Source organism: Dromaius novaehollandiae, chromosome 12 (assembly GCF_036370855.1).
Source record: "Dromaius novaehollandiae isolate bDroNov1 chromosome 12, bDroNov1.hap1, whole genome shotgun sequence".
In the NCBI taxonomy this organism is placed as follows: domain Eukaryota; kingdom Metazoa; phylum Chordata; class Aves; order Casuariiformes; family Dromaiidae; genus Dromaius; species Dromaius novaehollandiae.
This window is the reverse complement of record NC_088109.1, coordinates 22,269,826-22,296,778: the sequence shown is the minus strand read 5'-3', so window position 1 is coordinate 22,296,778 and position 26,953 is coordinate 22,269,826. Positions and strand designations below refer to the sequence as shown.

Below are 26,953 nucleotides of genomic sequence, written 5' to 3'. Positions count from 1 at the left end.
GATTTTAACACATCATTTTCATGTTGGAGGGGCCCTCCTTTTGGATTTGTGCCTTGGCCTCCCTTGCTGTATCTTATTGCCTCATCTCTCTTCTTCTCAATTACAAACATATATCATGTCTTACCTTAATGGACCATGACAGCATTCTGCTTTCCATTATCAGACTTTGACCATGTCTACTGAATACTGATGGCACGCTTGGCTTCGTAACATTTTGCTTCGTTTTTCAGCTATTGTACCGATCTCTTCAGATCAGTCAGGGCCTGAACTAAGGCATTGCAAAGGCAAAACGCCCAATGACTTCAGTGAGTATCAAATCAAGCTCAAACAACTATTTTATTTTCATTCAAACTCTTAAAAAAACTTCTTAAAAATTAACAAAAAATAAAATAAAATTCACTGACCTCCCAGAGAGAATTGTGCCATGCATTTCTACAGATTTCATGATGTCATTACAATGTAACAGCCCTCTGCAGCCTGTTTTTGTACAAAATAGCACAACATATGCTATATACTATAAATGACCTATTCTACTGCATGATCATTACAAAAATTTTGTTAAAAACATGGATTCAAGCATCCCTTCCTTATTTACCATAAGATCCTAATTAAGAGTATTTATCTCTGTCTCATGCAATTGTTAAGCCTAATGCCTCGCTACACCAAAACTTTTGTCAAGGTCCATTCTTTAAACTTTGACTACAGCTTTCTCCATATTCAATGTATTCCCAATACAAAGAAGGTCCAAAAGCTAAGCATTTTAACATTTCAGTCAGGCTAATTTATCCATCTTTTTTGCCATGAAAGATCCCATTGTCTCTGTCACATGGCATGTGAGGTTCTTAAGAAACTATGCATATTTGCAGATTTTTGGCAGTCTTCTGAAGCATTCGTATGCATGGATTTTTTTTATTCTGTGTTATTTCAGATGTAACTAAGTAAGAATTTGGATGAATACAAATTAGAGGCATTAGAAATAAAATATATGATTATAGAGAACTATTTTTTTTTTACTTAATATGAAACTGATATATTTATTAGCTTTTAAGCACTGAAAATATTGTTTGTTAATTATGAAAATTTTCCAGATAACAACACAGCATGTCTATCAATATAATCTATTTGCCGAAGTTTCATAAGGACTCAAAAGTAGCCACAGTGCTAATTTCACGTGGATACCAAAAAGCAGGCCATTGAGATCATCCCAGTATATTTTTATTCTGCATGATTTTTTTTTTTTTTTTTTTTTTTTTACTAATTAGAAATAAAATACCAACATCTGCTAGCTTTTCTAGACAAGAAAGCAAATAGGGTCTGCTATATATGAGCAGTCTTGAGATTTACTAATTTTTGTTATCCAAATGTTGTAGCATTCTCCTTCTCATGTCCCTACAACAGAAAATAACATTATTGATGTGCTATGATGGAAAACACTATACAAAGAAAATTCAACCAAGTCAGTGCTCAGTATTTAACACATAACAATGCGGCAGTTACCACAAGTTTTAACGGGACTAGGATAAGACAGTATAATTTCCCTATGTGGCTAAGCACCCAAAATGGAAGAGGAGGCAATGTTTTCACTATTTTTGTTTCAGGCCTTTCTGAAATGTTCTTTTTGTCTAAAATTCAACAATTTTTTGTCTCCTAGTTGAAAATAGTATGGAACTGAAATATTTGACGTCCGCATGAAATGTGGGTTTTCTATTTAAAATTGAATTAAATATGACAAAAGAAAATACTTGAAAACAGCCCAGTCCAATTGTTCCTGATAATTTGAACTAACCAAACACTCACAGTATTTGAGATTTCAAGAAGAGGAAGATCAATTACTGCAATGCAATCACTGGTACCACAACAAACTCGTGTGAATTTCTGCACCACAAGCTTTAGCTGAAGCAGCAAAAGTGAGAATGAAGATGGCTTTCCTAATCAGTCCAAATTGCTACAGCTGGGTTCTGAACATAAATTATAATTTCATAATAAAGAAATTCTTAATATTCTCCACTCTCAGATGTGCAATTCTGGGATGCCCCAGTATGCCTCAAGTCCTTCATTTGACTAGACAAAATCTTACCGATAGGGGGAGAGAAGAGCAGGAAGGATGATATCCTAAAGGCTGACTGCAGTGGCTTTAGGCATCAGGTTTGCATTACTGGAATGCAAGAAGGGCTAGTTTCTATCGAAAAGCTGGTGTAAATTTTTACAAATTACTTTCTAATCAGTACCTATGCACAAGCTACAAGATTAGCTACTGAAATGGCATTCTCCCTTTTCAATTGCAACGTTTATTGTTTGCACATTTGAAAAATGGAGCAAGACAATCTACTTTTTTCTAGAAAATATAATCCATATTTTCTCTTCAGTTTAGGAGCTCCTTCTTGAAATCAATAGTATAAAATAGCCCCTAGTTATTTTTGTCTGGTTAAACTGTGTTTTAAGGTTATGTTTTCACAGATTTTAGCTTTATTCCTCAATACAAAGCATTAGAAAAAGTTGAATACTCTAAAATAATTTGCAAAATTTCTTCTGAATCACCAATGTAATTGTGTTTTGTCTAATTGCAGATCATCTGGCACACATTTGTTCATAATTCTCCAGTTGACACATGGAGAGTTTAACAGATTATGCTATCCCAATTCACCAGAAGAAAAGGTGTCAGTTATATGCATATACTTCCATAAGCATGCCCAGATATTGGCTACTGTAAATCACTTCAAAGCATGTTTTCCCATCACTGCAAACTCTTCCATGATTCCACACTCAGAATCTCAACAGTTAGTACTGATAGCTCTGCGCAACTCTTATTTTCTTGTTAGTGCGCTTCTTAAAAGCTCGTATTGGCCTGGCTGTCTTACAGTCATGCCTACCCCATTGGCCAAGACTAAGGATCAAGATAGAAAGCTGCAGAGCTAAAAAGATTATACCCAGTGTGAGTGAAGGAATCAGTCTCCTATAAGAGATCGACAGACTGACCCTGAGATCATTCATTGTATGAATGACTATCTAGAAAATTATACACCTAATATGATTTAGGAGGATGCTGCCATCTTTCATAGAATTATAAACTTCTGAAGACAAAATCGCCAGTCTGCACTTTTGCAGCACATTAAGAAACCCATAAAAACAGCACAGGGTGTTACACTTTTATTTTACTGTAGTCATTGCCATATTACCAAACCCGTAATGTAAAACTTTATACATATCAGATATAAACCCCCTTCCAGAGTTATTCACTTACCATGCTTTGTACAGTGCTAGTATGCTGAAACACTAAGTTGAGATTTTTTAATACAAATATTTAATCAAATGCACAATTCTGCCTTGAATCCAGCAGCATAAGATGAAAGGTTCTACCAGACAAGCCCTGATACAATTATGTACAATACTTTAACATCCCTGCACCCAGATTTTCTCCTGCCCCTCTCCTCATGGCTACTGTTCTTGTAACAAATGAAGCAGAGTAAGATGAGTAGCTGCTCCTCAACCACCTAATTCACTATCTAGCATCTACAGCTAAGCCACTGATGAACGTGTACTTGTGAAAAGCCACACACATTAGTTCTGCCGCCACTACCGCCAGAGAGGTAACGAGCAGTCACAGCCTCATACTGCGCTAGGAAGGTATAAAAAAAATCCTCTATATCTCAACCAGTCTCAAAAAGTTGAATGCCAGAAATTCTAGAACTATTTTTTTTTAAAAAACATTCAGAAGGTCTCCTTTAAAGCAGGAGAGGTTTTAAGTTAAATTTTATCTGACTCTTCCCCCAAATTCTACAATCTGATCTCACATCTTTCTGCCACCTTAGGCAACAACTTTTTTTTTTGTGCATTATCAGCTTGTAGAAAACTTAGTCAAGATACTACTTGGAAATAACAGCAGGTGTAGCAACAATTTATGACACATTCGAACTACTGCCTACTCCCTACATGGTATCACCTGACTTGGAAGTTACGATTATTTCTATAACAATTAACAATGACAGCACAAAGAGGATATCAGTCCTGAGGTTTGCTGAAATAAAGCATCCTAAGGAATCTAAACCAAAATGCAGTTAGTTACAATACCGGGTAATAAACTGGGAAGGTATTCTTTGCATGATCTTAGCAGGTTTTTTTGGTGCGAAGATGTGGAAAGCAGTTCATATGAAAAGTGTGTTGCCCAAGAGTGATTCTTAGTACATTTCTGGAAAACACTACACTTGCTGCAATTTGAATTCTTTTATTTTGATTACTTGCTCAGTATAGTTGTACACAAAAAATTAGGATGCACACAGTAAAATGTGCAACATTTAATTTGCAGCAAATAATAAAACTGGAAACATAATCAGCACTTCCTTTTTCCACAGAAAACATTATACTGAACTTAATTTTACAGCTGTACAAATTGTTTTAAAGTAATCTGCTCAATTGGGCGAGTTAATGATATTTAATTTGACCAGGCCAAAATTTACATGCTGTGCATTAATGTGAGCAATTGCAGTCAATACAACTGTTTGTGTAATGTAAATGCAATGCTAACACCTTCCTTTCTCAGCCGGCTTATCAAAAAACCCCAGTGTCATCACCTCTCTAAGATAAACCTAAGATGACAGTGTAATAAGTGTTATGTGCACAGGGTAATTCAAAAGGAATTTAGCCTTTTCAATCAATTCTGCACTCAAGTTAACCCTTTTTATTGCTTTTTGCTGTGGGCAATATGTTAACTATGGGCCAAATTCAGGTATCATTACTGCACCGAGTAACGCTACTCTTTCAGGTGCTCCACTTACGTTAGTGGGACTAAACATGGCATAGCACAGCAAGAATGAAGTGCTATCTAATATGAGTAAAGATGTCAGAATCTGGACATAGAGTTTTAAATCATATTCAAGAAGCTAACGTGGCAGAGTCACCACATTACTATAAGTTTCAGCGCATTTACAGAAATGTTATATGACAAAGGAGAAGCAGCCATTAATACTCGCGTCTAGACAGTACTGCATTAATAGCCAGGCAAGGAAATCCACTAGCTTATACCCAGGAGAAGAAAAAAAAGAAAAAAAGAAAAAAAAAGCCCTACTCTTCAGCATGTTTTTCATGTAACAGTTCCATGCAGAAAGCTATGGCTTCTACTGTGCAACTCATACCTCTGATTATAGATTCAGTAACATGCTTTGCAACTGTACAGCTGTCTGACTAGAAAGAGAACAATATAAGACATCATTCATAAAGTAAATATAGAAGAAATTTATTCCTTGATCAGGACCCCTAAGGGTTCCTTAGGGTCATTGCTAGCAGCACTTTCAAATCCTGACTTGGAGTTTATCACTACACATGAGCCAACACTTCCCTCAGTCTCAAGGATGCGATAATGATGACTGCAGCATGATATTCTCATCAGTACAGGTTCTCTCAAAATCTTTGGTTTTACAGGTATTTAACAACACAAAGCATTTACCCTTCAGTTCCAAGAATACTGCCAGTACGCTGAGGGGAACAACTGAGCAAGGCCCTTTCTGCTTACAGACATACATACAAGACTACTAATCAGTATTTACAATGCATAATTTCTTTGGAGAGACACTTTTTCTTCTTGTCTGAGTAAGCTGAGGGTAAGTTACTTGAAGGAACATAAGCAATAGAACACAGATCTAAATGTCCCAGCTCATGTCTTTCACAAACCCTGCGCTGAATTAGATACTTAAGGAAGCATTCCTCTGAAACCCTGTGTGCAGGGAAGCTATTCAGGAGTGAAAATGCAAAGCCACAGTGGGTTGGAAGTGCTCTGCAGACAGGGAGAGATATCTCTGCCTGCCAAAGATCTGAAACTATGAACCTTGTACTAGAACTGCATGCTTAATCTGTTTCACTGCTATGAGCTATAACACTGCTCCTTTAGGATATGAGGGATCTGAGTTCAAATCCTTATACTGCGCATCAGTCAGATCCACATCTTCCAGCCAGTCATGTCTACTGCTGGTAATTCTGGGTTGGGTCTCCATCTGATGGTCACTAAAGGTAATGGTGGTTAGATTTTTGGGATGGGACAGTCAAAAAGTGGTTTTGAAGAAACACCTATAATTGGTTCTTCGTTATTTCTAGTCCCTATCCCTGTATGATATCCATGTCCATCCTGATACAATTTTTTGTTTCAGTGACTGGGCGCAACCATCATGTTTCATCTGAAAATGTATTTACCAGATACTGATACAAAATTGTATATTCACAAGTCTTGTCCCAACAGCCTTGAGTTCAGTATTACAGTTAACTGATTTCCAAAAAAACCCAACCAAACAAAAAAAACCCCACCCTAGAAAACATAGAAAATAACAGGAGAATCAATGACTTGTTTTGTTTGGACAAGGGCTGAGGGATTTCTAATCTTCAGGAAGCAAACGGGATGCTGATTTGTACTTTCGCTCAGAGAACAAGCCTAGTAAAATCTCACAATTAAAATAAAAAGCAGAACACAGGATTTATTGCATCAGTCTAGTTAAAGAGGAAACAGATAAATAACACTGCATAAATAGTTCCTAGTGCTTGCTGTATGTACATTTAGATGGAAGCTGATACTTTTAAATAAGCAGATGAATTACACAGATTATCTCTGCATTGACTGTTTCTCTCATTGCTTTGCTTTCTTTTTCCACACAGGTCAATGGGAAGGATTTATCTAAAGCAACACATGAGCAGGCAGTGGAAGCTTTCAAAACAGCCAAGGAACCCATTGTGGTGCAGGTCCTGAGAAGAACTCCACGCACCAAGATCTTCAGTCCTTCCCATGAGTCTCAGCTGGTAGATGTGGGCACGCAGACAGACATCACTTTCGAGCACATCATGGCTCTAAGCAAGATGGGCTCGCCTACTCCACCCGTTTCAGTGCTAGACCCATACCTCCTATCTGAAGAGTAAGTAATAGTTTATGAAGCATTTGCAAATCTTTGTATTCCTTAGCACAGCATGTCAGAAGTAGTTCACAAACTCACCTTACTGGCTGGTGAACGTGCACTCACAGAAGTAGCCACTATTCATATGTCACAGAGCCATAACTCAAAAGGTTATTTTCACTTTTTCTCCACTCTCACAAGCCATTACTCACATGAGTAATTCCAGTGAGTCACAATATGGCCTCATAAAGCTCATTTGTTGGTGGTGTTTGATAGATAAAGTTATTGCTGCTTGTAATTCCTCTCACTGCCTCTTTAGGTTGCTTATGTTTTAACTTTATTTTTTACGGCTGCCATAAATTGTATAATGCTAAGAGCTGCTACATTCTGCTCCAGTGTATTAATTACTTTATTATAACCCTGCAGCGATGTTACTCAAATAAATTATTTTCTAGGACTAAAATTGCTTACCACTGCTGCCATAGATGTTTTAGAATCAAATTTTAATTATTGTTAATGGTACTTTGATGCTTTTGTACTTAGAAATAAAAATGACGATTATCTCCTAGCGCACATACCTCATGCCCTCACACTCTGTTCAAGAAGAAAACAGTTCCCCAAGAAATCCATACAAATTGTCTGTATTCTCACCGTGTATCTCCACAAAGTACAAAAAGGACAGAAAAGATTGTAGGGGGTCTCAGTTGTTGCATATGACAGACCATAAACCTGGTCTATCCTACATGCTTTTGAGATGACCCTGTATGTGGTGAGAAGCAGTGCTGATACGCGTCCATCCTGGCTGTGCAGCACAGCTTGGAAGAGACTCTCCGGAGAGCTTGAGCTGCGAATGGCAGCGCACAAATGTGCCCCAGTGCACCCAGACTACAAACAGGCACTGATTCTGTAGGACTCCTAAGTGACCTTTATAGCACGTTAACATTCACACATTCAGCCAGGAACTGGGCTTCTGGGTACAACATCTATTCCTTTCATGCCTCTCCATACTGATTACTCAGAAAAGGTCCTATCACATATTACTGCATTGCCATGTATTCACAGCCCATCGAAAATGCAAGCACAGCTACATGTTTTACTAGACATACCTGACAAAAAGCTAGCTGTGGTCTTGTTGGCAGTGAACAGGCAGTAGGGCTTAGAGCACTGTGGAGAGGATACACTTGCTCGTAGAGCACCAACACTGCACGTCCTCCAACAACTGCAAGATGCGTTTTCAATATCTCTGAGACAAAAACTACCTGCCGCTTTTCAACTGCAAAACCAAATACATTAAAAATGTGGCAAAGATGATTAATTCATGACAACAACTGTTTAGGTTACATCATGCCTGTGTAATACAAGCTCAGTCCTATCAAATAGCCTAATACTGCCCCTAAATCCTTAGACAGATTCCCACTTCTGGCATCATCTGTGGCCTTATTCTGAAGCCGTAGACATCGGCCTTAACCACATGGCCTGCCCAATTGCATCCCTGCACAGAAGGGCAGTCAAATAGCTATTTAAGTATCCTGTTACACAGCATGAGTAAGCAAAGAATGATGCAGGTTTACTGGGTGCAGCTCATTTTTTCCTTAATGCTTCCTATGACTGCTCCAAATTCCATTCAAATTAATGCAGCCTGTGTATAACAACTTGGGTATCTTGGCCAGTTAGCAGATGTTGTTACTTAAATAGTCTATTACTTACACAGCAACATGTATCTAGTTAGAGAGTTAAAGGGAATTCACTTTCACCACAGAAGTAACTAAAGCTGCAGCATATACAACACTGATCACAAAAGAATTATACTGCTTGAACTGCCAAGGTACAGGCAATAAAGTTGTCCAAGAGCTCAAGGTGTAAAAAGCAACATGCCAATAATGAGTGGCAATTTTAAAAAGTGGTGCATATTTAAACTGTATTTAAATCACTAAGCACAGCCAGTTGTATTCAAAATCAATGAAATGCTATTGATTTGAATCCAAGTAGTTGGGGGCAAATTATTATCATAATATTTAGCAATTTGATATAATTTTGTGTCTTTAAGGTAAAGTACAAATAATAAGCAGGTAGGCAAGGATGATTTTGCCTGCTTGTCTGCAAATAATCAGAGCTCACAAATAAATGCAAGTATAGTATTTCCTCTCATCTTGCTCCCTGGTAAATATCTGCCCACTTAGCCTGTGTTACTTGGTAGCTCTTTTCCTACTTTGCCACCATCCTCCCTATATATTTTTTCCCCAAGTCAGCTTTACATTTGGAGAAAATCACTACATGTATGTTAAGATTGTTTGCAAGTCCTTCATCCATCATCATGTGCCAGATGTTTAAGACTGTCCTTATAATACATGTATTTTCTTTTCCTAGTGCCTATACCATTTAATGGTATAAAAAGTATACTGTATATCATTTACCACCTGCACTATATCTTGGTCTGGTTGTTAGTCTAATTTCATCATGCCTTGCTATAAGCTTGGAATGGATTAATATGTACAAAGTACGGAGTGCCATCCTAAAACAAACTTTTTTTTTCCCTCCAGTCATCCATCAGTGCATGAATACTACGACCCAAATGACTACATGGGAGGAATTCATCAAGAAATGGACCGAGATGAGTTAGAATTAGAGGTACTTAATGTTTAGTAATAATTTCATTTACTTAAAATTGAGCATGTACATATCATAAGCTTTATATTATGTATAAAGCAAAAAGACATTTCAAGCAGTTATGCTTAATAATAATGCTCCTTAGTTACTTCACAGGTTGCAAACATTACTAGTCTCTTTAATGACATATTTAATTATATACCATGAAGTGACAAGCCAGATCTTTGGTAAACAGAATAACAAATCTATTAATCCCATTAAACTCAGTATAACTATCCTGATTTAGACTTTCTGAAAGTCTGAAAAAAAGTTTCAGTTTTGTCAGTGGCACGGCCTGTTCCACACAGTCACAGTAGAAAAGTAAATGTCAGTGTTTAAATATACATTTTCTGTTAAATATTCCCTAACCGAGAAACAGACATTCTTGATCATATCATTCAGAACTATTTTAAGTTTACAAGAAAACACCAAAATAGGTCTAGCATTATACTAAGCCCTTCCTCCCTTTTTCATAACTGAAAAGATACATATAAAATTATAGATAAAAGTTGAAACAAGCATGAATGCATGTAAGCCCATTTTCCTGCCTAATGTTTAAAAACTGCCGGTGCTTTTAGTACTTTCATATCCTATTAGAAGTTCATTTTCAGTTTTATCTTTCTTAATTTTATTAACCCGCTCCCAATCATTCAGAGCATAATATATAAGTTGTGGGCCTTAGATCTCAAGATAGTTAAGCAAGTACTGAACAGAAGTCCCAATGAAGTATTTTTAACCATTTGTGATAAATAGGAGTAAAGTATCTCAATACCATATTGTCAGTGATGTCTGATCCAGATAATCTATTCGTGATCATCAGTAAGTGAACAGTTTTTTTAGTTTGCCCACACTTCTGATTTCTTAGATTCTGGTCCCGCTAACACTTAATTTGTCAAAGGGAGCAATGCTGACCTGTCTGTAGCCCTGTTTAAATCAGTGCAAGATTTATTGCCATCTTCAATGGGAACAGAGTTTGGTCATTCTATAAGCATGAAGTTGTTCCCTTACATAATAGTGGTTGCAGGATCAAGGCCTTAATCCCCATCAAAAAGTTTGCAAATGGTCTTCAAAATCTGCAGATCTGGTAATAATTCATTTCTGTATACAAACGCAATTGAAGTCAGAAGACAATCAAAGTACCAGTAAAACAAATGCTATTTAGCAGACCTCAAGGCCTTTCTTTCACAGAGTAACTATCTTTTTTAAAAAAAAATAAAAACAAACACAATATAGATTTCAGTCTTAAGGGAAAATGTAGAGCAGATTAGTATTTTCTGCCAGTGTCTTTTCAAAATCTATCTTTTAAGAAATCTAATATTGTGGATAAATTATATTGCTTCCATTAGGAGGTCAACTAGTTGAGCTGAAAACAGTTTAAACACATGCACTTCAGTAGCCGGACGTTAATATGGCTTAAACCACAACATTAATAATTCTGACATTGATATAGTACTTGATGGCAAGAGGTGATCAGCTCAGTAACACAGGGAGATGAACATTAGAAAAGCCTCTGTAGCCTAATAGTATTTCCTAAAAACCACTAAAGATTCTTGTTCAAATTGTAGAGACTATGATCAATGGTAAGGTCAAAGTGCTAACAGGGACTCAACTGGCTAGTTGCTTTTTTGTTTGCCTTTTGATAGATATGTTTTAAAAGACCACAAAGGCGCTGTTTCATTGACTGTAGCAGGAATGTCTAAACTACGAAAACCATCAAGTCAGTCTTCTGGGTTTCTATGTCCAGAAGGCGTGCTTTGAATTTAAATCAGAAGCTCCTCATCTAAACTTTTACAGTCTATAACTGACTGGTGATTTGTAACAAGTAAAAAAGACAAAACAGTGAAATACCCAAGTTCACAACAAGCTTCTAATATAAATATCCGTAGGAAGGAATTTATGCTGGCAGTATTGCCAAGACACCAACATTGTGTTTACAGCTTCATCTCTCAACATTTCTCTTAAAATTGATGACAGAGGTAACATTCATGCATTCCCTACTACAAAAATAAACAGCATTTCTTTTCTTTTGAAGTTTACATGCTGCAAGGAAAGAGGGACCAAGTCCTGAATGACTATTTTATTATAAATTAAAAGCACATTCATTATTCACAGAGGCCCAGCCAGAAATCATTTCAGGTTCAAAAAAAAGAATAATGTCACTCCAGGATTTCCCTGCAGTGTTATGCATTAATATGTTTATTCAAACAAGTCTGTCCAGCTGTCAGACATGGAGACTAAGTGAGGGCTTTCTCAGGATGTTAATTCTCTCAGATTACAAAGGAGAAAATTCTGAATCAAAAATGAGGCCTTGTTATCTCACATTTGACTTTCTGTGCTTACCCCTTCCTATACCCGAACAGTATATAGTTTTGGTTTTCTGAGTAGAGGGTTAAACTGAAGTCACTTGAACTGAATGGCTAGTTGAGACAAAGTACAGCTTGGAGACAAGAAACAAAATGAAATGTTTGCTAATCACCAGAAAATCTCCCTTTTGATACTCTCCCTCAGTCCTGGACATGAGTGAAGCCTTCACTTGAATATCTTGTCCTTCTTCAGTTCTTTAAAGTTACTTTTTACCGTTTCAGATATTAAATCAGATATAGGTCATGCCACCTCCAGTTTTAAATCTAAACATTTTACAAATGACTGAATTACTTCCCTTGCCACGCAAGGGCCAGTTCCAAAGCAGTTGAGCTTGCCCTGTCTCTGGGCAGATGGCTAACGAAGCTTCACAGTTGGGATAGCTGGCAAAACACTGACAGAAAGGATGTGTATAGACAGCACCTAAGGGATTACTCAACACAAAGAGTTACTGTTTATCGGAGCCAGGGTAACAGAACATGCATATTTCTAGTCTGTTCCAACTGTACAATAGAAAACATTTAAGTTACTAAACTGCAATGGAGACAGTACACCTTAAATTTATCCTCTAACAATTCATTCCATTTTCAAAACTGGAGATAATTCTGAACTTCTCCATGTTTCCTTTTTTACTATAGCCACATCTGTGCTAGCCCATTAAGCATTTGCTTACCTATCTGGGGAAGCACTCAAATACAACGATATTTGAGTTATTCTCCCTTTCAAAAGAATGCATGTATATTCCTCTAGAGGCCTATTTCAGGTGACAGCTCCCTTGAAGGAAATCCCATCCCTTTTCCCAAGTTCTTCCACTTCTGTCAGGGAACAGCTCCCTCACTGGGTTCTTCGTGTGAAACCACAACATCTGATCAGCAAGAAATAAACACACTGAAGCAACAAAATCTGTGCTTCAAAACTTGAAATGAGTACTTAATTACTTTTAGGAAGTCGTAACTAAAAGCTGAGTACTGAAAGTTTCAGCTCTCCCACTTACAGCACTTTGCTGCTCTAGTTGGAACTCTTCTCCCACTGCCTTTTCCAAGAATCTATTTGAAAGAAGGGTGTGAAGGAGGTAACTATTTGAACATGGAAATCAATAGGCTCAATTGGGAACACTCAGAAAACTTTATTCCATCCTGACTTTAAAGCATTTGAAAGCATCTTTTATGCAAATATTCCTCCCCCCCGCCCCGGACAACTTCCAGTCTGCAATTCAGTAAGAGAGGCAAAGGATCCATGATACTCGCCTATTTTAGTGCTACTAACCCTTTCTTGGCCATCTCCATGCTTATGTATTGAGGACCACAGGCAAGTAACAGCACTTTCTTTTGCTGTCTAGATTGTTGTTTGTGCTGTCCAAGTGGATAACTGTATTTTGACAATGTGGATAAAGACAGAAAAGGAGGAAGCAATCCCTGGACTTTCTTTTCTGAAATCTATGTTGTGGACCATCAGTTCAGCCACAGTCACCTTTTGTTGAATAGGAATTACTCTGATTAAGAGCCACCTTCTTGTAATGTCAGCCCTTATGTTCACAGTCATGCTTGGGCTGTGATTGAATACATAAGAGTTTAAAATGCAGTACATTCCTTCAGCTTCCCAACTATAGTTTCTAAGACAAATACTTGTATGTTCTTTGTTTGGAACAAATGCAAAAACAAATCCAAAACATTTTAACTTGCTGACAAGCAAATATTGAAAGTTTATCATCTCTTAGCTCTCTGGAGGACCTTAACCTGGCCTTAACACCTCTTACTGCATTGAAAAAGGTCTTAATTATAGACTTCTACTGGCCATCTGCTTGGCTAAGAGCCTTGACACACTTGAAGTTATCTTGCTTAGGCATCCTAAGTCCATCCTCATCAGGATGAGAGGTGGTTTTCTTCAGCCTTCCCCTGCATCACTGATGAGTTAAGCTGAGTTCCAGTCTCTGTGGTCCATTTGAGAATCATCGTCATAAAGCTAGACTGGCAAGGAAACCTGCAGAGAGATTTTTACTTCTACTCTAGAGCAAACAATTTTGCAAAGAAAACCTGTTTTGTAAAATTCTATTCCATAAAATGTGGAGAAGTGGGGTTTCTGTTTTTACCTACTTCAAAAAAACATTTATGTGGAAAGACAAATGTAAAGATCACTTTTCTTTAGCTTCAACTCAAGATAGTAAGCACAAGGTTTTTCCTCCTGCTGTACAAGGGTCAATTGACAGAAAGTACTCAGGTGGTCTCACACAGGACAAAAGAAAATGTTTCTTTATATTTACTTCCCTGACATTCTTTTCTGGGTGAAACGATTAAGAGAGTAGCAGAAAAGTAGACCTACTGGTCAGGTATCTCAAAATTCAGCATAGAACACTCCCACTGCCAACTTTTTAGAGAGAGAAACAGAAGTACAGAATACTTACTATCTTTCTGAATAATCCTTTCTGAATGTTTGAATTTTTTTGCCCATAATTATGCACTCATTTTGGATTTCTGTTGCTCATTTGTTTCTTGTTAGAGAAAGCACTTAGATTTTTATAAATTCGCAGGCACCCATAATTTTAAGTCACCAGTAGAATAATTCAATGATCTGTTGCAAATAAGTGATCTTTTGAGCTTGTAGAGGTTAATTTACCATTACCACTTACTCCTAATCTATTATTATGAGTGGTTGTAGGTATAATGTCATAGTACACATCCATTTCTTCTTGCATTGCTACAAATGCCATATAGATTTCTGCAACTAGCTATTTGAGATCCCTTTAGCTCTACTCATTTGACATGGAGCCAGTAATCTTGCAAGCAACTTTCCTGTGCTGACTCTGCTTTGCAATAGTATGCAGATATCTCTTGAACATCTCCCCAAATGCCACTTTTACCCGATCTAAAGAAGCAGAAGATTTTAAGCATCTGTGTGTGCAAAAATTATATCATATATGTAATTTTCACATTTATCATATCAACCCAGTTCCTGATATTACCACAAGTGACAGATACCACCATTGTCTGCTATCTAATTTCTGCACATCTAGACCAGGTGCCAAATAACTTCAATGTCTCCCCCTTCTGCAATGGAGGTGGTTGACAGGATTTAGGATGTACTTAAGGTTGTATACAGAGGTCATGACCATAGAATCTGAGCCCCTGCTGAGCACTAAATATTCTTTCATCTCAAGATTGCACAGTACATCAGACTACTCTGAAAGAACACGCATCTAGCAGGGACTTTTGAAGCCGTCCAGCCACTGTTGTGCACGCAGTGGCTGTTGGCTGCAGTGGGAATGTAAAACACTGCAGATCTGCAGGATCATGCCCTCTGGCCATCCGGAAGTACAATGCTCCAGACAGAGGAGGAAGAAATGGCAAGTCCAATGACTTTGCAAGCACTTGAGCTTACCCCGTCAAAGTTCTTTGAGCTAATATTAATTCCTACACTTTAAATCCTGGTACAATTGCACAAGTTACCATAATAGCTGTACCTGCAGATGCCAATTTTTTTGTTGCATTTTTCCCTTTAATGTATCTGTGCATTATACAGACCTGACTGTGAACATAGGAAATAACCTTTGCTTTGAAGATTCTGGAGTTGATTCTTCAACTCCAACTGGAATTGTGCACTTTTCTCTCTCAAGTATTTCAAACCTTTATGATTACATTAAAACTTTATTGACACAAAGACCCATAGAAAGCAGCTGTTCCTATCTTAAGTACACAAAATTATTGTATTTGGATAGCACTATTCTATTCTTACCAAGGACTAGAGGGATGGTACCCAAGGCTAAGTCTATCAACTAATTGCTCATAAAAATTCAGGTTCTAAACACCTGCTCTAGGAATTTTTTGTTTGCTTTATCTTTTTACTGCTTTATTTGTGTGCATGTTTTTAAAGAATACATATCTGTTTTTCTTTAAAAATATATACTATTTAATTCACCAGGTGATTTATTACTTTCCAGTATATCACAGATGATGTCTTGGATGCTACATACTAAATGTAAACTCATACTTTTTCTTTTTAATCATAATAATGCTCTTCATTCTTGTACACTGTTGAAAAAACATCTGTTGTTATTCAAAACATGCTACAGGTAAGAATGAAACTAATCGTTTGCTCCCTCCTCTCCCTCTTCCCCCTGCAAAAGTGTTGGCAAGTGTTTATCCTTAAATAGGATCCACTTAAGTAATAACCAAAACCACCAGGCTTTTTATATTCTCACTTCCAGCATGATACAAACAATATAATGAGGTATAGCACCAAGGGTAATTATTCCTTGCAGTTATTTCACTGTCATGTTCTCAAATGAGTAAACCACAAAAACCTTTCTTAAGACATGGAGTCATTTTGCTAAAGTACGCAGGAAATAGGGGAATCATTCCAGGCCTAAATTAGGCTCCTGATTCACATATTCCCACCTTTTTCCCACTTCCCACCATGATTAAATCCAGAATAAAAACATTGATTTCAGTGGCATTCCCAAGGATTAACAATGTTAAGTGAGATCAAAATCAGGTCCACATTCTCTCATCTTTTCTACTGAAGAGTTTGTCTCCTCTCTAGACAGCCCATAAAGCTTAAAAAATAAAAATAAAAAAAATCCCACTATCAAATCATTGTGTTCAACCTTTAAGTAACAAAAGGGAGAGGGGAAAAAAAAGCAGCAGTTCACCATGGATACTATTGATTGAAACCATTTAAATACCATCTGAAATGTCACTGACATTTACAGCTATGTTTCTTTAAAAGAAGAAGAAATTACACATGTTGACAAGTAAATAACAAGAGATTGCTGATCTTGGCAGCTGTCATCTAGACATGCCAATAAATTATTCATATCAGCTTGTTTTATTGTCTTACCCCTTACAAATGGCACAGCGCAGGTCACAACAGGGAGAAGGTGGGAAATAATGAATTACATTATCAGGACTTCTACATGGGAATGGACAGTCACAAGCAGAGGAGCCCTGTCCGAGGAGCCCAGGCAGCCTGCATCCTCCTCCTCGGCGGGTCTCCTGCCCCGCCTGCCCACTCATCCCCGTCGCCTCCACAGCAGCAGCCCCCTGCTGCATCCTGCCTGGCATTAGCTGCAGGGGAGCGGGGCCGCAGCAAAGCCTCTCGCTGTCAAGCCTGCTTCTAAGGAGGGTAAAACACCCTGCTACTCTTCTGTCTACCTATGAGAAAGCTCCCCTCTCGCTGCGGCAGCCTCCTCCGGACTGATGCAGCAAAGCCACAAGGAGCTGAGTGCAGGCTTTGAGCCCTCTGGGGCAGGCGCCTCTCCCAGGGTACGACGGGGAAGGCCACGAGGCAGAGCCCAGACAGCCACGCTGACCACGGACCAGCCAGGAACTTTCCGCACTGCAGCTGGACACCTCCATGGATTTTACGACCCTTTTATACCAACTGGTAGCACAAACAGACAACACACGTAGGAAAAACATTAACCCAGGTCATGTCTTTTTGGCAAAAAGCATTGAGGAAAAACATTTTTAAGATGGCTTAAATGGCTTCGAGGCTAATAAGATCAAAGAGCACTAGAATGATAAACCATGACTTGCTCAAAGCAAACCCTTGCAAGATATCGAAGTACAAACTATATTTCTATTACCAATATCAAACACTACACTGACAACATATTGATCTTCAGTCACACTCCTAAGCTACTGAATTCATTTCTTCATGAAATTTACACAAATTAAGGTAATAGAGTATTTTTTTTTCCAGAAAATCATGAGACTTTTCCTCCTTACAGGAAAAAAATACATACCAGCTGTGGCAAATGCTGAAATCATACTTTATAAGTATTTTAGCATGTGAAGTCTTGCCACTACATGAAATATAGGTAATTTTTCTTCTTTAAGATCAATAAAAGGTCTATTTTCAAAATGACTTTATATTGATTGAAGGGTCAAAAATGCCCCAACTATTGATTGTCTGCATATAATCATGTTTTGCTCTGTAAGTTAACCTAGTCTACACAGTAAAATGAAAAGAGATCCAGTATATCACTTAAGCAAAATATTTTCATTGTATTTGAAAAATTGCTTCCATCAGTCACCAGTGTCTCACTGAGAATGTCCTTTTCCCCCCTCCCTTCTCTAACCTCAGGAAGTAGATTTACATAGAGTGAACAGCCAGGACAAGCTTGGCCTTACTGTATGTTACAGAACAGATGACGAAGATGACACTGGTATTTACGTGAGTGAGGTAAGATTGAGCTGATTTCCATAGTTTGTCTTTTAAACAGGAGTATTGGACATTGAAGATAAATCCTTGCCTGTTTGTACCATGTTCCAAAACCAGCCACAATGCAATAATTGGGAGAAATTCATTGTTTTTCCTTTCCTTCAAACTCAGTGAAATCCTGCATCCATTGAAGTCAAGCTCTTATTGACTTCAACGAGGACGTGGAGAGAGCAGAGACAGACGGGAGTATACAGAACTTTTCCTAGATTTCAGCGCAGGACACTTCAAACAAGTCTGTCCCCTGAAATAAATCATTTTCCTCCAGTGTTTCCCATGTATCTCTCTCCTTCATCACAGTGTGACAGATTTAAGTGTGTTGTGATACATATTGGCATGATTTTTCCATAATCATAACCCCTCTTCCAGCGGCATTAAGAAACTCTGCACCGGTTCACAATGCTAGAGGCAAAGAAAATGATAAAAGTTCTCCCTACTTCTTTAGAAATAGGGTGTGGGGGGGAAAAACAAGTTCAAGTACACAGTCATCAGAAGGCTCAGTACCTGCTCCTTACTCACCTGGACAGCACATAGTTGAATCAAAACCTTCTCCAGTTTTGAACAACTACCCAGCACAAAAGCTTGTCTTTGCCACCTGTGTGCAAACTCCTTGTTCAAAAGTCTAGAGTGCTATATTACCTATTTCAGTCTGCACAAACAAAAGGTATGTGTTGTCCTTGAGCCTCCACTCAAAAATACCTCATTTCTTATTTGTAAGGGCACATGAAATGTTGCTTCTTTTCCATCGCATAACAGAAATACATGTATTTTACAATGTCTGATTATCTCTCTTTTTTTAAAAAAAGGATCTCTTTTCCTACAGATAACAGCATTCATTATTTGGCATTTAGTGTTCTTTTTTCCCCTAACATTCTTGGCATTCAACTTCAGATGAAGTTTTCAAAGGATTTTTAATATACTCTGCCTTGAATTTTTGTTCTCAGTTGATTCCAAAAACGATATACATGAAAAAGGTCAACACAATTCTGTTTGCGAACAAAGATTTGGGGCACATTAGCCTCTCTTTGTCTCCCTCATGAAATACACAGCTTTTTATACACAATCTTTTTATCACTCAGATCCATTTCAAACTTAGCAATAGTAATTTAGGGGGGAAAATCTCATAACTATATCTAAAATCTTCCATTAAAATACTTCACTTATGACATAATTCTTTGTGCTGTATGTAAAAACTGAAGGCTCCAGTTAGAACACCGTATTCTAAAGCAAGATGTTAAATTATAACTTTTTTAATGATAAACCTACATTCTCTGAAAACGTATGTCAGGGAGAAATGTTTTGGTTTTGACGTAGCCATTTCAACATGCATTTCAAATCCTCTTACCTAAGCTAGGAAAAGTCCTCTAATCACTAGGCAAGCAACAACCACAGATCTAGCAGCAATGAGGGACATGCTGGCTTGCAAGACTCACATTACAGATACTGTATTGGGTTTACAACAGGAAGTAAAAGACTGAGCTGTAAAACCTGCAAAGCACTCACTGTTCTCTTATTTTGTAGATTGACCCCAACAGTATTGCTGCAAAAGATGGTCGACTCCGAGAGGGGGATCGCATTATTCAAGTATGTGGCTGAAAGTCTGCTAACACACCATAATCCACTGCAACCATTTTATTTCACTGTCTTTATTTTAGTATAATTCTTACAAATCACTCCTTTCAGACTGATATTTATACACTTTTTTTTTTAACTTTCTGAAGACATTTCCCTTTCCTCTGCCACATATCAATTAGTCAGATTTTGGTAGACCTGGCCAGATGAAGTCGGATATTAGCCCTACTCTTGCAGGCTAAGCATTTTACAACTGCACTGCATGGATTTTCAGCACATAACCTGATACACCTTTTAAGTCCTCCTTCTACCACAGAAACCCTCCACTGTGGCCCAAGTACTTATCCCTCTTTGCAAAATCTCTCCAGGCAGTTCTATTAATAAGCGTGTTAACACTTGTTCAGCAGGCTGAACGAGCTTCCCCATATGCCAGAATAAATAGTCTGCCAAGGGCAATCCTATACTGTAGGGTTTTTATTATTGTTGTTGAAGCAATTATCCACTGCAGAGACAAACATGAGTAGAGGCCCCCATCCCATTTAGACTTTGGGAAGAGTGTTCCCATTATCACCTGTCCCATATAAGGATGTTCCTTCCCACCCACCAGAGCTGATGCTATGATTCTGCTCCTGCCCAACTCTGCTTCTCTAGTTTCTGTTCTCATAACAAGGTTCTTCCTATTTAACCCTGCATATCACCACCACAGGGAATAGTTTCACATGTCCAAACCCACAAATGTGTCCAACACTAAACTAAACAGCACTGCTGCAGTTTTGAATGGGGACTGTACCTGACCTGGGCTGGGATCTATCCGGCCACGCAATTCTGTAGAGCCCATTATGACAGAAGTAGCCATATGAATGGATTTCATTTTGTTGCTCTTTTCCTTAAAGATTAATGGCATAGAAGTACAGAACAGAGAAGAAGCTGTGGCCCTTCTCACCAGTGAAGACAGCAAGAACATCTCCTTACTTGTTGCAAGACCAGAAATTCAGGTAGCGTAGCAACAAAAATAAAAAGACTCTCTTAAGTTTTAATTAAAATTGAGTTGCTGTTTTCTAGAAAGTAATAACTACATTTTGAAGAATTTTATCTACCTAAAACCATATTACACAGTTTGATAGGACATATATATGGTCTGAAATAATGAATTCAGCAACCACAATACTTTTATTACATTTTATAAAGTTCAATTTGTAAGAAGTTCAGTGATTAATATATTCTGTAATCCCATTGCAAGCATCGGTGCAAGATATTATGAATGGTTTCTAGCCGTGGCTATAAACAACATACTGAACTCTAATTCCTATAGCTATTGATTAATCATTCATAGAAACACCTATTATTTAGGCCTTTATACACCATCTCTAAAAGTGATTAAATACTATCAAGAAGCATTCTCAGCTATAACAGAAGGCTGAACTAGATACCAACTCTTTTCTTGTAGAAGAGGGATTAGCATGACCAAGATGTTAACTAATGAGCATGGCATGAACAACAGCCACAAGCACTCTTTGATTTATCTCTTGCTCCGTGGGCTATGTGAGCATCCTTCGCCAATGCTCCTGGAGAGACAGGGTCCAGTCCACAACCAACCTGGATGTTCCTGATCTTCCTCTGGGGAGATGAGTGAGGTTTGGGGTAAAAAGATTGCTCCCACAGACCCATAGCAAGCATTTTTCCCTCCAGCCCTTTATGCTGCCTCACCACCTAAGCCAAGTGGTGTGTTCAAGCTTTGGCCTCTGGAGTATTTTTTTTTTTTACATATACGAATAAAATTACACACAAACCAAATCAGTTCCAACTCTTAGAGGTATTTCCATGGATGAAAGTGCTATTTTCCATTTATATGAAGGACTATTGAAGCTAAAAGTTTTGTCCAGAGGATTTCTAACTGTGCTATTGGACATCTGCATCTGTATGGATGGGGGGACGAGGGGGTAAAACAGTCAGTACTCACTCTTAGAGGGGATGTGTGCTTCTTCCCAGGACACTACAGCACCGTCATAGAGGAAAGAACCTCCTAAGATCTCCTGATCACTTTTCACAAAGGAGTGCAATTTATGTCAGTCTTCATTCTTTTGACAACATTTTGTTTGTTTTTCCCTCCCTTTTCACATAGCTGGATGAAGGATGGATGGATGATGACAGAAATGATTTTCTGGATGACTTGCACATGGACATGTTAGAGGAACAGCACCACCAGGCAATGCAATTTACTGCCAGCATGCTTCAGCAGGTACTGCCATACCATTGTGCAATGGTGTCAAAACATCACATTGCACTCAATATTCCAATATTGAGCTTGACTAAATAAACTTAGTGTCCTGAATGACGATCAAGGCAAAACGACTTTATGAAAAATCAGAATGCTACATGACTCTGTCCACAGACCACAGAGAAAACTTCATCTCAGGGACCAAAACATTTTAAAATGTTAACTTTTTAATTTCCCCTCTCCCTGCCCCCTCACATCCCATTACAACATGAGTTCTTAGAAATCCACCATTCTCACTGTGGTCACTGAGAGAAGTATGAGAGAGGTATATGCCAGATAAGGCAGACGGGAGGCTAGCTTCTAAAATATCCCATTTGATATGCACGCACATAGTGAAAACAGCCGGCCTTCCAAAACATTAAAATGTGAATGGACAAGTCAGGAAAATGAGGGAAGTGAGAATTATATATGAGGAGAAAGGCAAAAAAAAGTTTTTGAACAGTGAAGTGCATGCAGAGCCACCAATACAGACCAGGTTTCCACACTGTTCTGCCACAACCAATGCAATCAAATAAGTTCATGAATAACTTTTTCATTTTTGTCTAGAGTTTTCAAATTGCACATCCTCTGTGGGAGCCACATGTTTTGAAAAGACATTTTCACTTAGAAACGGGAGAAGAAACATTCTGAAAGTTTGACTTCTAACACTGTTGCTATATAACTGAAAAGCAGACCCCAAGTTCTTCTGAAAAGATCATCCATAGTGTGCTGTTTTTCAGTAACCACTCTCGTATAAAGCTTTCTTTTTATGCAAGTACAAGGCAAAGATGCAGAAAACACAATAGGTAACAGATTAAGAAAACTTTTAAATAAATGCCCTGAGCTATTTTATATCCTTGCAATAATTTCTATTTCTCTGTTTTGATTTCTGCTGTTAGAAGAAGCATGAGGAAGATGGAGGTACCACAGATACAGCCACTATTTTATCTAACCAGCATGAGAAGGACAGCGGCGTAGGGCGCACAGATGACAGCACTCGGAATGATGAAAGCTCAGAGCAGGAAAACAATGCAGACGATCGTACCACTTCCTCTAACACTTTAGGGAGCCAGAAGAAGCTGACATACAGCCATGACACCCTAGGAAGTGGCGATATGCAGTTCAGCAATGAGTCGTTCATCTCAGCCGACTGCACAGACGTCGACTTCCTTGGAATCCCTGTAGACGAATGCGAGCGGTTCCGGGAACTGCTGGAACTGAAGTGCCAAGTGAAGTCTGCCAACCCTTACAATCTGTATTATCACAACAGCACTCTGGATATGAGCAAAAGCGACCAAGAAAGTGTTGACAGAGAGCTAGAGATGCTGAATGAGGAGCTCCGCAATATCGAGCTCGAGTGCCTGAATATTGTGAGAGCTCATAAAATGCAGCAGCTGAAAGAGCAGTACCGGGAGCCTTGGATGCTACATAACAGCGGGTTCCGCAACTATAATACAAGCATCGACGTTCGCAGGCATGAGCTCTCAGACATCACAGAGCTCCCCGAGAAGTCTGACAAGGATAGCTCAAGCGCATATAACACAGGAGAAAGCTGCCGAAGCACACCACTCACACTGGAGATTTCCCCTGACAATTCACTGCGCAGAACTGCAGAAGGCATTAACTGTCAAGGTAATGAGGGGGTAGTGGCACATAATGCCTCCCAAAAGAATTTGTTTCCTAGCTCAGAGAGTCATGAATCCAGTGTTGGTAAATGCCATTCCTCTCCTAAAGATCCTGACCTCAGCAAGCAGCTGGAAAGCAAAGACAGAAAAGCCAGTGATGGAAACACAAGCCCAACTCACAGTCAAAAACCTTCCGGCTCCTGTGTCTCCCCATACCATCATTCTCCATATAAGCATGCTCACATCCCCGCCCACGCACAGCACTATCAGAGCTACATGCAGCTGATCCAACAGAAATCAGCCGTGGAATATGCACAGAGCCAAATGAGCCTGGTGAGCATGTGCAAAGACTTTAACTCAAGCCAGAGCGAACCGAGGATGGAATGGAAAGTCAAGGTCAGAAGTGATGGGACCCGCTACATTACAAAGAGGCCAGTCAGGGACAGGTTGCTGAGAGAACGTGCCATAAAGATTAAGGAGGAGCGAAGTGGTATGACAACTGATGATGATGCCATAAGTGAAATGAAGATGGGCCGTTACTGGAGTAAGGAAGAGCGGAAGCAGCATTTAGTGAAAGCAAAGGAGCAGAGGAGAAGACGTGAGTTTATGATGCAGAGCAGGTTAGATTGTTTAAAGGAACAGCAAGGTGCAGAAGAAAAGAAAGAGATGAATATCATTGAACTGAGCCACAAAAAAATGATGAAGAAAAGAAATAAAAAAATATTTGACAATTGGATGACAATCCAAGAACTATTAACCCACGGAACAAAGTCACCAGACGGCACACGAGTGTACAATTCTTTCCTGTCAGTGACTACTGTATAATCACCCACTGCTAAATTATGTACATAAAGCACTACCATTGGGGTAGAAATCAATGCCTCGTTCAATGTGGCAAGTTTTTTTTGTATATAAGATACAGTCATCAAGTTTATAGTTCAAATACTGAACTCTACAACTGTGGGTGCCAGCATCTCCATTATAAAGTGGAGAGAAAGCCTGCACATCTCCTTCAAAGGCAATATTAGCAAAGCTTTTTGGAATATTGATTGTACTTTTTTACTTGTTACCTTTTACATAAAGTGTTTAAATATCAGAAATGTATTAACCATACTTACACAAGTAATTTGCTTAAACTATATTCATATAAAAAAGTACACATGCTTTTCTTTGCCTAAAAAAGCAAAAAACCCACAAGAGCAACTGCACATACGTATTTTTTGTGAAACCATATTTTGTGATATTATTTTGCTGTTGTTCACTTCTACACAGAGTGCTGTTTATCAATATTTAGCTCAAGGTTTAAGCTCAGAATTACTGAATTCCTGATAGAGTCATTCTCTTATAACACTTAACATGTATCAAACAGCAGTCTTTAGAATTATGATCAACATTTAAACATTTTTCTTTTTAAGGTTTTTAAAGGAAGTATGTAGGTTTCATCTCAAAAGCCTGAAGCAAAGTACAGTATACGACAGCTTTAAAGGATTTTAAAGCATGTTTGCAAATGTTGCAACCTATTGAAAAAATGTGCATGTACAGCTAATTTGTTTATATAAGACAGTTTGTGTAATTTGAAATGCCCATGGTAGTAACTGTTTGCTTTATAGATTTGAATGTACTGAATTATAAAGCAGTTTCATGAAATCATCATTAGCTACAAACATTAACAAGTAAAATGAAGTAAAATAAATTATTGTTTTATATTTCAAACAATTTTAAATTTTTTTGACTCCCTTCTGGTTTCACTACTTAGTATATTCATTTCTAGAGCATAACTCATTTGCTGAAGGAATGACTGGTCAGCCTACTGTAGACCAAAACTAACAGGAAAATCTGCATCATGACTCTGAGGGAGATTCTGGAGTGAAGTTTTTGGGGGAGAAGGAGACATGGAGGGAAGAGGCAAGAGAAAAGTACCAAAAGTATGAAGAGCAGAATCAAACAACAAATATCTTGCTTCATTTCACAATGCGTTTAAGATGACCTGTAATGAGAATAAAATAGACCTTCCACTCTATTTTTTTCTGGTTTCTTAGCGATACACAAATCTGAGCTACAAGCTCAGTGCTGGCTGACATTCCAATAAATAAATAAAATAAATAAATAAAAACAGATGGTGAAAAGGACAAAAAGTGAATGTCAAAGAGATCTCAATCATTTTCTTGTTTTTTATTTCAAATTAAGCGCTCAGGTATAAATTGGAATACTATGCTGGATAAATAGTGAAGTAGACTATGAATAGCTCCCAAATTCTTCATCCCATCTCCCTTTTTCCTTACCCCCACAAGAAACTCACTCCCAAATTCTTCTAAATTTTCCTTCCAGAAGACCAAAAGTTATAATCTTAATACTGATAAAAGCAAGGGGAGAGATTAAACAGCATCTCATTGCCTATTCTGTCTGTTACCAAGGAGCAAACATTGGTTCATTTCTTCACATCCATTTGTGGATTAGCACTGAACTGGCATTAAGCATGTCTGCCATCTTCCACCGAAAACCATGTTACACAGTGGGAAATGCATCTGCAGCTGATGTCAATTGTCACTGCCCCTTGAAGTCTGACACTCACATCAATAAACCTCTAAGTTTATCTTCAAGCAATATTTGCCCCTGGGGTAAAATACTAGCCCTACTGTAGTCTTTGAGAGATTTTCCATTGACTTGATAGAGCCAGAATTTCACCTGACATATTACAAACAATTACCATCTAAACAGTGGTACAAGTAGGAAAAACATAACATATGATTTTCACAACACTGTGCCTTCAACTAAGATGCTTGTTATCTCTGTCTCTAAGCTGCTTTACTTTGGCTGTGTGTTGTGTTCATCCCAATTACAGGCACATGAGCCACATCATATTATTGCCTCCGATAAAGTTCAGAAATCTAGATGCATAGGCAGAGCATAGGCATAGAACTACAGTGGAGTCGCAATCTATAAACCAGGCATGAAAAGACATTTAAGCTATCATTTATTCCACCTGGAAATTCTAAAGTAGGATTTGAAATGCTCTAATGAGGAAAAATTATAATCAAGGTGTACCTCAAAGATAGGCTCCTTTGGAATAACTTCACAGATAATGGTTCCTTAAGACATCAATGATATAAATGCTTATAGCATCATATGCACATGTATAACAGCATAAACATAATCTAGGAACTAAAGTGTGATGTGTAGAAATTACACCAAAGCATCAACAGTATAAAAACTTACATTCTTTAAGATTTTGAAATAAAATTATTGGCCAAGAATTATTCTCTCACTTTTGAGTTTTTCATCACTAAACATTTGTTATTTTTTTCATTTAAAAATCATTTGTCTCTTTTAATATTGCGATTTATGAACCAACGTCAATTCACAGAACCTGTCAGTTATCTCATAAATCTGGGCAAAAGTTGTTCAAA

At 38.1% G+C, this 26,953-nt stretch overlaps 1 protein-coding gene across 1 annotated transcript in view; it reads left to right on the top strand.

Moving 5' to 3' along the window:
* Window positions 1-25,269, top strand: part of PDZRN3 (PDZ domain containing ring finger 3) — a 156,904-nt gene extending 131,635 nt beyond the window's left edge. Inside the window, exons 4-10 of the mRNA XM_064519213.1 lie at window positions 6,637-6,890; window positions 9,410-9,497; window positions 17,958-18,056; window positions 19,614-19,676; window positions 20,558-20,659; window positions 21,787-21,903; window positions 22,821-25,269. Coding sequence (XP_064375283.1) covers window positions 6,637-6,890; window positions 9,410-9,497; window positions 17,958-18,056; window positions 19,614-19,676; window positions 20,558-20,659; window positions 21,787-21,903; window positions 22,821-24,371 — 2,274 coding nt within the window. The 3' untranslated portion in view covers window positions 24,372-25,269. The remainder of the gene's footprint in view (window positions 1-6,636; window positions 6,891-9,409; window positions 9,498-17,957; window positions 18,057-19,613; window positions 19,677-20,557; window positions 20,660-21,786; window positions 21,904-22,820) is intronic.
* Window positions 25,270-26,953: the final 1,684 nt, after the last annotated feature.